Source organism: Cucurbita maxima, unplaced genomic scaffold (assembly GCF_002738345.1).
Source record: "Cucurbita maxima cultivar Rimu unplaced genomic scaffold, Cmax_1.0 Cma_Scf00005, whole genome shotgun sequence".
Lineage (NCBI taxonomy): Eukaryota > Viridiplantae > Streptophyta > Magnoliopsida > Cucurbitales > Cucurbitaceae > Cucurbita > Cucurbita maxima.
Window position 1 is genome coordinate 2,742,296 of NW_019272021.1, and position 11,725 is coordinate 2,754,020.

Genomic DNA, 11,725 nt, shown 5'->3' on the forward strand with positions numbered 1-11,725 from the left:
GGATATACATTTGTGCAATAAATTAGGGTTTTTGACTCATCGATCGGGCGGTCTTGCTCCTAAATTGTACTGTAAAAAAATGAGTGCAACTCGGTTAGTTGAAGAGGGGAACGAAACATTTCTTATAAGTTTGTGGAAACCTCTCCCTAATAAATGTGTTTTTAAATCGTGGGACTGATTACGTAACGGGTCAAAATGGATAATATTAATTATCAGTGGGCTTGATCGGTTATAAATGACATCCGATACCAACATTGGACGGTGTGCCAACGAAAACGTTATTGTCTTGAAACCTCTTCATAGTAAACACGTTTTAAATTCGTGGGCTGACGGTGATACGTAACGAACGAACAATATCTTTTAGTGGTGGGGTCGAGATGATACATATGTTTTGATTATTTCTCGAAAAGAGTAGAATTTATAGGAGTTTTTATGGGGATTGTTGTTATGAAGGGATGGAGGCTTGACATGAAAGCAAAGGAAAAGAGGTTAATTTTGAGCATGAAAAGAAGAGAGATAGAATTTGTGTGATTTGGAGTTAGTTTACATTCTAAGAAATGTTATATACTTTTGATAATTACTAGAAAGATTTATTGCGTCATAAATAAACTCAAATACGTAATTTTTTTTTTCTTCTTTTTTCTGGAAAAAAAAATATATATAATAAATTGGAATTATCAACATAAGAGAGAAAGTCCAAAATGTACTGCAATGTACGGCAAACTTCAAGTTTTGGATGATTATTAGAATATGGAAATAGGAAATTTTCCAAAGTTTCTCACTTTTTTTTTTTATTTTTTTATATAAGGACAATTCAAATGACTCGATAATCCGACACTCGACTAGTCTAAACTACATATTCTAAATAAAATAAAATAAAATCCGGTCTGAGTGGTGTTGAATTTTTGAAAAATCAAAAAAATTCAATTCAGTTTGCGAGTTTAAATTATTGTTGGTTCGGTCAACCCAAAATTAGGGTTACAATTCAATTAAATCCAACCCTACTCGAATATTGAACATCTGTAGCACATGTTAATGATGTTTGTACCTTGTAAATGTTCGATATTTGAACTTAATGAGATTTTAGTTATTAAAAAAATGGAATTTTTTAAAACAATTAAGAAAATAATTTGCGTAAATCCCTAACCTTCCATTTTAAAAATGTTGCATTTTAGATAATATTTGTTATTTTCAATATTTAATTAGTTTATGGTAGTTTGTATCCTATTTAAATGTTATGAATATCAACGAAGAATACACACATTCGATCTCAATTCTATTTTTTATTTTGAACATAATTTTTTAAACATTATATATTTATCTTAATTTTGAATTTCTACGGTTAGAATCGATTAAAATATCTATCTCATAATTACTTTATAGACTAAAAACAAATATCGATATAAAAATTAGAAATTTAGAGACCAAATAAAAACGATCGAGAGATTAAAATATTAAAAAGGGTAAACAACAAATTAAATTGGATATTATAATTAAATTTCATCATTCAAAACGGGATTTGCTAGATTTTGTTGCTTTTATTTTATTAATCACATAAAAACAAACTTAGAGTCTTCCAAATTTTGGATTAATTACCCCTTCAAATCTGCAGAGAAGGAGGAGCAAAACAAGGGTATTATATATATATATATATATATATATATGAATATATTAGTGAGCATTAAATAAGATCTCCCATGGAGTTGACCCATAGGAATATAATACAGAAGAAACAAACAAAAAGAAGTTAATGATAATATACTTCTTTCATCTTCTCTTCCAACCCACCATGCTCTCTGATCTATATATTTTTTTTTTAATAAAAAACACCCCAGTATATTAATAATACATGAATAATCTGAGACGGTATTCAAACGAGAGTGATTTTGAAGGTATAATGACTTAAACAGACTTCTTTTAAGTCTATAATTCAGCTACTGTGTTTTTTTAGAAAACATGAAAGTGGAGACAAAACATCTGGTCTTAGGAGCAAAAGAGTCCGTGATTTAGCCATCTCAAAAGGGATTTAGCTGAATGTTTAAGTAGTTTGTTATATTTTTTTAGCAGACAGGTTTTAAAAATTTTGAGAAAAAATATGAAAAAAAAGTAAAAAATAATATCTGTTAACAGTACATTTAAATTGTTACGTTTTTGTGGTTCTTGCATGGGTTTATTATACAAATTTAATGTGTTGTGGGTTTGATATGACTTGTGAGATATGGATTATGCTAGGCTGATTGTTGCAGATTTTGGAAACATCAGCGCCAACCATTTAGGGTTCTTTTAATCTCTATTTTTATAGCTAAATTTTCTATAATTTCGTTGAGCTTTTATTTATTTATTTATTTTTTTTTTTGAAAGTTTAAAAGTATTATTGAAATTTTTAAAAATTTAATAATATTTTACGACATAATTTAAAATTTAAATATAAATAGTTTTAATATTTATTTAATGTATATGATATTACATAAATGGTTTTAATATTTAATGTTTCAAATACGACTAATATATTTTTTCTTTCATATTTAATATAAATTAATTTAAACACTCTACAATTTTATTAAAAAAAAATTAATTTTTAATTTTAGGTCTAATAAATTTTTTAAATTTTAAAAGAATTTTTTTATTAACATAGATTCTAATACTTATTTAGGGATTAAATTTATAATTTAACTTACATGAATTGGTCCTTATTAACTATAGATCTTTAACTGTTTTTTAAGGTTATTTGGCTAATTAAACTCTATAAATTAATGGCAAGATCGATAAGCTCAATCTAAAATTCATGCTAATGATCGAGAACCCACTTGGTGTGGCGATATCCCGTCCCTAACGTTATTTCAACGATCTCAAGCTTCAAAAATCTTTTTCTTGAGAATGCACTTGAACCGTCACAAAGCACCATGTGTAGTGTCTTCATGGTACGGATTGACAAATAAAAAAATAAAAAAAACGTACACAACTTATTGAAGCTAAAGTTAGCTTTTCTTGCTCTTAGAACCAAGCTTCGACCATGACTGGTATGCCACAGAGTCCCTCTATAACAGCGTCAAGAGTGTGGGTTCTCAATAACGCATAAACACTGAGACATGGGAGGTCTAATGATACTTTATTTTAGGAGAGGAATGTCAGGAATGCGACCAAAATCTCTCATTGGCTCGATAAAAAAACATTCATAGTATATAAGTAAAGACAATTATTTTCCTCGGTATTAGAACTTTTTGATGAAATCAAAAGTAAAGTCGCTTGATCGTAATTCTCTTTGCACTTTCTAAATTGGGTATGGTATGTTCATGCATTTTTCTTCACCCTCTATCATGAAGTTGTAGATAGCTATAGAGTCGACGACAATACTCTCGCCAATCTGCAATTAATCCAAGCTTCGACGTACATAAGACTCACTCCACGAGCTCTTTCATCTCCCCCACTTTACTTTGAAACGCAAATAGGAACTTCACTATAGCTTTGCACCATCTAACATGACATTTTCTTTCTCTTCTACAGTATTTCTGACTTGAAATCACTATTCAAAGTCAAAGATAAAGTCAAAGAAAGGCCAGCTTGAGGATTTATCTCTGATTAGTCGTTAACATGTTTACCAATTATCTCGAAAGTCAAGTAAGACATACAATGAAAGTAAAGTAAAAGGGTTTGGAACATGCATACTATCACAGACAACATGTTCCAGATAAACATCATAGTGTCACAATGTACATAGTCATTACTAGTTAAAACTAAATGGTAACAACAACACGTCCTAGACAAGGATTACAGTAACAAATTAAATAGGATTATCCATTTAATTTAGATAATTAAATAAGTATTATTAAAGCCTAATCACATGGCGTAAGGCAAGAAAGAGGCCTGAAGTCAATAATACATGACAACATAAATAATTTCTCTTCTTCAAATTTTGTGACAAATGATGAGTGTGGTCCAATTGTATATATATATATATTAAAACTTGCATCCAAAGTTCAAGACATTGACAAAATTCTCTAGATCCAAGATCCGAATACTTATGGTTTATATATATATATATATTATATAATATGATTTAATGAATTAAAATTACTGCATTTATGGCAACATAGGATAAAAAAAATAACCCTAAGTGGCCATCTATATAATATGTATTTGAGGAATCCATATAATTTTTATGTAAGCGCATCCGATCACATGAAACTAACACCCCTATAGACCGAAGACAGTCACTTCTTTTTTCTAATTATTCATCTTATAATAATAAGAATAATATTTGCTTAACAAAAAAAGATCTCATGTCGATTGGAGAGGAGAACGAAACATTTCTTATTAGCATGTAGAAACTTCTCCCTACTGGCGTGTTTTAACATTGTGAGTCTGACGACGTTACGTAACGAACCAAAATGAACAATATCCGCTAGTGGTAGGTTTGGGCAGTGCTACAAATGGTATTAGAGCTAGTCACCGAATGGTGTGAGAAACGAGTCGGAGTAGACCCTCTCTATAGTAAACCCATTTTAAGATTGTGAGACTGACGTCGATACGTAACGGATCAATACCATTACAAATGGTAAAATTTATGAACTAAATTAATTATTAAATAAATACCCTTAAAGTTTTGCACCCATAAATTTTAATAAGGTCGGTCTTTAACCTTATTAAAAAATTTGAATTTTTTAAAATTTTATGGATATTATTAAATTTAATGGTATTTTTATTAATTTAGAGAAATTTTATTTTAATTAAATTTTTTTAAATGATGTTATATTTATATATTATTAATTAAGTAAAAATAATAATTAAATATAACAAAAATTCTAAATATTTGAGGGATTATTTAAATAATGAGGTATGATGAGAAGGGAGTCAAAATTTTCCATGTGATTGATACAATGATAGATCTCATGGTTTGTAAGATAAGTCAAAAGGGGTTGTGAAAAATAATTATAATTAGTTTAATTAAAGGGATTATTATTATTTATTAATTTATTAATTAATTTATTTATTGGTTTAGGTTTGATTAATTATTTAATGTGTTGGGTTGACAATATAAAAATAAATTTAGGTAATCTCGTCCATTTGGCATATATGCATGTTCTCTTTGTTTATGAAACCCTAATTCAACAATCCTATAAGTGCGAAAAATCCTCTTTCAGAGAGCCAGCATTTCGGAACCGTTCCAGAATGTGACCGAAAATTCGTATGTGTTGCAAATTCGATTTCCGACCATCGAATTCGAGCATTCCCCACCACTATGCGCGCAAAAAATCCGCTCCCGAGAACCGACATTTCAAAACTGCTCTGGACTGCATACATAAACGTATATATAAATATAATATTAAAGAGTTAATTTTAGGAGAGTGAAGGGATAATGGATTCACATGCTTTGGATAAATTAGAAAATACAAGATTTATTTCAACCTAAATATTCAATTCGTGTCACTCACATGGAATTTATTATAAGATTACTATTTTTTATGGTCATATAATATGGAGAATTATATTTAAAAAAAAAAAGAAAAAAAAAAGAAAAGAAAAAGCTAAATTATTTGTCATAATTTATTTAAAATAAAATTTCTCCTTTTCCAAAATTAATATCCTCTTTATGGATCCTAAAGATGGGCCTAGGCCCATGAGCCCAATAAACCTTTTTGGGCTAGATCTATACATTCCATAATGGCCCAATTGTAAAGAAATTTGATGTATATATATATATATATTAAATTTTTAAATGAGATGATGACTATAAGAACTCAATTTTCAACAATTTTATTGAAAATAGAAACTCTCATATTCACAATTAAAACCATGAGTCTTTAGCACCATAAATGAAAAAAAAAAATGTTCTTAACGACTTCGAACACTGAAAATATAGATGCAGTGAATTATAGTGTCCATATCATATGAAAAATTTTTAAGAAACCAAGATCAGTAACATAGGATAGTTTGACATGACTATTGAGTTTCTATCGTGTGTAGAAGCAGGTTAAAGGTAGAGATCGTGATTCTGTAAACTGGTCATGAGAGGAGACTAGTGACTATATGGGTAGTTAGCTCATGATGAGTGCCCTTATCGTGTGTGGAAATGGTTAGGAGCCCCCTGAATAGGTTTCCTGCACTATAAATCACACAGGTAAACTGAGTAGATGGTTGACACGTAAGATCACTCCTCAGACGTTGACTTTATGGTGGTTGCTACGGAAGGGTTGCCGGTTAACCTTTTACATTGATGTTTAGAAAGTGACACCATATTGTCTTTTGAGATATGACAAGGTTGCACCTCAATTAAGGATGCCAATTATTCACTTTTATGCTTACTAAATATGAAAATAGAAAAGTTAGCTTACTTAGAGATGAGATACGTTATCTCGTAAATTTGCAACATTAAAACTCGATGAACAACTTCCAGACCCTTATTTGGTAAGTGACAACGCTCAGAAATTGAGATCTTTCCAAAAGCTTAAATAACTATAGAATTATGCCTAAATTCAAAGAATTTAGAGAAAAACACATGAAAATTTATTAGAAATCTGGATGCGATGAGATCTTATAATTAGATTGTTTAATGAAGATGCAAATTGAGCTCTGAAGGATGCACACTTTGTTTATATGAGATTCTACATTGATTAGAGAGGGAAACGCGTGTTAGTGAGGATGTTGGGCTCCCAAGGAGGTGGATTGTGGGATCCCACATTAGTTGGAGGGGGGAACGGAACATTCCTTATAAATGTGTGGAAGCCACTCTCTACCACACGCGTTTTAAAAACCCGAAAGTGAAAGTTCAAAGAGGACAATATCTATTAGTAGTGGGCTCTGGGTTATTACAGTTGGAGTCCCACATTGGCTAATTGCGGAGAAAATCATATTATAAGTAAAGGACACTATCTCAATATATGTTACGGGTGTGCTTTGGGTTATACCATTTTAACTTAATCCAAGTTATATACAAGCTATTGAAGATCATGAACAATTTTGTGGCTAATAACTGGATTCTCTCTTAACTATTCGAGGTTCGATGTAGTTTAACGTTGAACACAAACAGAAATAATTAATTATTGATGCAGTTTAACATTTATCATTCATTAATTAATTAGTGTTGTGCAAAAAGCCCTACAAAAGGAGCTTGAAGCTATCGAGAAGAATAAGACGTGGGCACTCATTGACTTACCATTTGGTCACAAGTCCAGAAAGCGTCATCAAGCACAAAGCAAAACTCATGGCAAAAGGATACGTGCAACGACAATAAGTTGATTTTGAGGAGGCATTTGCACGTGTGGAGACACTCGACACTATGAGGTTAATTTCCTTCGCAACTTAGCAGAGAGGAAAATTCATTACTTGGACATCAAATCAACATTCCTAAATGGTGACTCAAAGAAGAAGGATGCATTATCCAAATTGAAGGTTTGGTCATCAAAACCGAAGAGCACAAAGTGTACAAATTTTTAAAGGCCATCTACGGTTTATGATAAACATTGAGAACGTGGAACGAATGCTTGTACAATAGCTTGAAGTGTTGCTTGAAGGAGCAAATAGTGTATACAAGAAGTCATGGAGCTGAAATACTCATAGTTGGCATGTACGTTGACAACTTAATCGTTACTTATACAAGTGTGTAAGACATCAAAGAGTTCAAGTAACAAATGGTAAAAGAATTTGTTGTGACTTACCTCTGGTTAATCATGTACTACTTCGATATTGTGGGGGACAAGAAAAAAGATTGCATTATGTTAAAGCAATCAACCTATGCTAAAAAAATGTTGCAAAAATTTAAAATGGTAGAGTGCAAATCGGCCAAGTAACACATGGAAACAAAGTTATAGCTCGAGAAAGACACTGAAGGAAGCTTGGTGAACTCCACCAAGTATAGATGTGTCATCAGAAGTTTGAGGTACTTGACTCATACTCGTCAAGATCTTTCATATGTTGTAAGAATGGTGAGTAGATACATAGAGAGAATAGTGAGTAGATACATAGAGAAATATGCTTCGATGCGTTATCAAGTGGTCAAACACATTCTTCCTATGTGAAGAGAACCACAAGCTACGAACTAGAGTATCAAAGAGGGCGAGGACTTGATGAACTCGTTAGTTTTACTGATAGTGATTTAGTCAGAGACATCGACAATAGGAAAAGCACCAAAGGAATGATGTTTTATCTCAATAAAAACTCGACACTTGGCAATCTCAGAAGTAACGAATTGTGACACTATCTTCTTATAGATCGAGTTCATGGCAACAATTGTGGTGTTGTGTCAAGCATTGTGGCTGAGCAACATGTTGAGTCAAGTGACTAGAAGTGAACTAAACTTGGTAACTCTCTACGTCAATAACAAATTTGCTATTGCATTGACAAAGAATCCACAATTTCACGAACGCAACAAACACATAAGAAATGCTTTGTTTCCCTATCCAATTGATGTGAGATTTTACAATCCATTCCCTTAGGGGCCAGCATCGTTGCTGACACACGACCTAGTGTCTAACTCTAATACTATTTTGTAACAACCGAAGCCAAACCTTGAGCGAAAACAAAAAAAGAAAAGAACAATATCTATTAGCGATGAGCTTGGAATCTTGAATAGAGCGCTTGGAACAAAAGTCCAAGAAGAACGATATATGGGTAAGCTTAAGGAAGTTAAAATTAGATATGTCTATAATTCAACGGGAAGAGTTAGGTTATAGATTGAAGTAGAGGAGAAAAAAGAAACGAAAAAGAGAAATGATCGAGATAGAGTTAAAGGGTATTAATGTAATTGTATGAAAGTTTAATGATAATAATATTTTTTTAAATATTTTTCCAAGCTTAAAGGTAATTAGAGGTATTAGTAAATTAAAAAAAGAAAAAAAAAAGAATTGTAGAACATTTTTTGTGGGATTTTTAATCCAAAAGACTGAAGTCCATAGGAAACAGGTGGCGCCACTGGAAAGGAGATCGGACGGATGCAATTTGTCCAAACACGTCAGGCTTAGACACAATTAATCCTCCAACGAAGGCTACGTCCGTCTTCCGTTGGCGCTGACGCGCACTTCGGGGCTCTCTCACAAACTCTCACGACGCTCCTCCTCCGCCTCCTCCTCCTCCTCCTCCTCCTCCACCGTCTGTCAAAATGATACCACCGGAGCTTCAGTCCCGCTCGTATCGCCCTTACATCTCCGCCTCTACTAGCGCCCCTTCCTTCTCCTCCATCAGCAATGGCAGCCCCTACGACCAAAACCCTAGTGTTTTCGATCGTCACGGTTCTTCTTCTTCCTCTTCAGCTTCCTCTTCCTCCAGATCTTTCAAGAATTCTCGATTCACCCCTTCTTCCTTCATCTACAACTCTCGAATTGCCATTGCGCTTGTCCCCTCTGCTCTCTTCCTTCTGGACCTTGGTGGCACCCCCGTTATTGCGACATTGACTCTTGGCCTTATGATTTCTTATATCCTTGATTCTCTCAATTTCAAGCCTGGTGCGTTTTTTGGTGTTTGGTTTTCTCTTATTTTTTCCCAGATTGCATTCTTCTTCAGCTCCTCTCTTAATCTCACTTTTAACTCTATTCCTCTCACAATCCTCGCGGCTTTCCTTTGCGCCGAGACCAATTTCTTGATTGGCGCCTGGGCCTCACTTCAGTTTAAGTGGATTCAGATCGAAAACCCCTCTATCGTTCTTGCTCTCGAACGCCTCTTGTTTGCTTGTGTGCCGTTTGCTGCTTCGGCTCTGTTTACTTGGGCGACCATTTCGGCCGTTGGCATGCTCAATGCTTCTTATTATTATATGATCTTCAATTGTATCTTCTACTGGCTTTATTCCATTCCTCGCCTTTCGTCGTTCAAGAACAAGCAAGAAGCGAAGTTTTATGGTGGAGAGATCCCTGATGATAATTTGATACTTGGTCCTCTGGAGAGCTGCGTTCAGACCTTGAATCTTTTGTTTCTCCCTCTGCTTTTCCACATTGCATCTCATCATTCGGTGGTTTTTTCTTCCGCTGCTTCCATTTGTGATTTGCTGCTTCTATTTTTCATTCCATTTGTCTTTCAACTGTATGCGTCGACGAGGGGTGCACTTTGGTGGGTCTCTAAAAATGCCAATCAAATACACAGTATTCGGGTTGTCAATGGCGCGGTTGCTTTAGTTGTTGTAGTTGTCTGTTTGGAAATTAGAGTTGTTTTCCACTCCTTTGGGCGATGTATTCAGGTGCCACCGCCGTTTAATTACCTTCTTGTTACTATAACAATGCTCGGAGGGGCAGGTGGAGCAGGTGCTTACGTTATGGGTATGATTTCGGATGCTTTTAGTACGGTGGTGTTCACTGCTTTGGCTGTGATAGTTAGTGCTGCCGGAGCAATTGTAGTGGGATTTCCAGTAATGGTACGTCATTAACTTTCTATGATTTGAATATGTTGCATTTTTGTAAACTGGATACTGGGATGAATTATATTGCACGTTTTGTGGTTTCAGTGCATATATTGCTCCATCTTGTTATGTAAACTCTACTCGGCAGTATATTTGTTATGTAGATTTTTGGTCGAGATATATCAGTTCGATGGTGGATATAGTTCTTCTTATGCTTTGCCTGATAAGTTGAGCTGTCGTTTCTTGAGGCAGGAAGCAGGAATTTCTCTAGTATTGTTATTGTTTTTACTTTTTTGTAAGAATCAAACCGAGCAGGGGGTTCTTCAAATATTTCGCTCAGGGGATACAATGTATCAGTGAATGAGTTGAGCCATTTTATTCTCAAATTTGAGAGCTTTTTATGACTATGCGAGGATAAGTCAGTTAGATCCTACCTCGTTTCATGTTGTTTTAGTATAGGGCAATGGATTTATACTGTTGTTTATTGGTTTTTTCAGAGGGCATGTTTCCATTCAAAAATTTATGACAATCGTATGAGTCAAGTTACTGGACAAATTCGATCCCTTTATGAGTAATTGTGGATTACTTATCTATCATGTTTCTTATCCAAAAAAAACCATCATGTTTCATTCATCACCTGGTTTAAGGCTGGTCTCTCCATAATAGTGGTCACATTTTTTGTCGATTCCCTGGTTCCAGCTCTCTCAATTAATCATGCCCCCTTTGACTCCCTTTTGACCCAAATTTGTTTTACATCATTTGGAAAGTTCAGATGCTATCGAAGGTGTGAAAGCTTCTTTTTGGGTGTGCATTCAAGGGAAGTTGAATAACGAACCTGTGCCTCTTCTTTTCTCCTAGCTGGTGTGTTGTGTGTAAAGGAGGTTTGGAAAATCAAGTTCATCTCCTTCTCCATTGTGCCTTCTCTCGAGACATTTGGGCCAGATTATTTTAGCCCTTTGGCATTCATTTGAGTTTTCCGAATAGAAACAACAGGGGTCTTTTCCAGCTAGTCTACGGGAACCCAAGCGCAAGCTTGTGTTTTGTGGTTTAATGTTATGTTTACATTTTGGAGGATTTGGTTCTAGAGAAATTATAGGGTCTTCAAAGAGAGAGTCTGGAAGAGTTTGAGGTTCAATGTATCTGTTTGCGCCCATTTGGTGTTGTCTTTCAATTTTTTATTTTTTTTTCATATTTATGACGGCATACATATCATGATCAATTGGGCCTCTATTGTAAACCCCTTTGATCTTATGGGGATATCTCATTTTCCTCTTTTTTTGCAAGGCCTCTTTCTTCAATATAGTCTCCATTTCTTATCACAAAAAAAAAAAAAAAAAAAAAAAAAAAAAAAAAAAAAAAAAAAAAAAAAAAAAAAAAAAAAAAAAAAAAAAAAAAAAAAAAAAA

At 33.6% G+C, this 11,725-nt stretch overlaps 1 protein-coding gene across 2 annotated transcripts in view; it reads left to right on the plus strand.

Moving 5' to 3' along the window:
* Window positions 1-8,978: 8,978 nt before the first annotated feature.
* The window catches only part of LOC111479170, an 8,452-nt gene continuing 5,705 nt past the window's right edge, over window positions 8,979-11,725 (plus strand). For both annotated transcript variants that reach the window (XR_002717623.1, XM_023123694.1), the window contains exon 1: window positions 8,979-10,336. Coding sequence is in view for 1 of the 2 variants with exons in the window: in XM_023123694.1 (XP_022979462.1) it covers window positions 9,095-10,336 (1,242 nt within the window). In the remaining variant the exon portion in view is untranslated. The remainder of the gene's footprint in view (window positions 10,337-11,725) is intronic.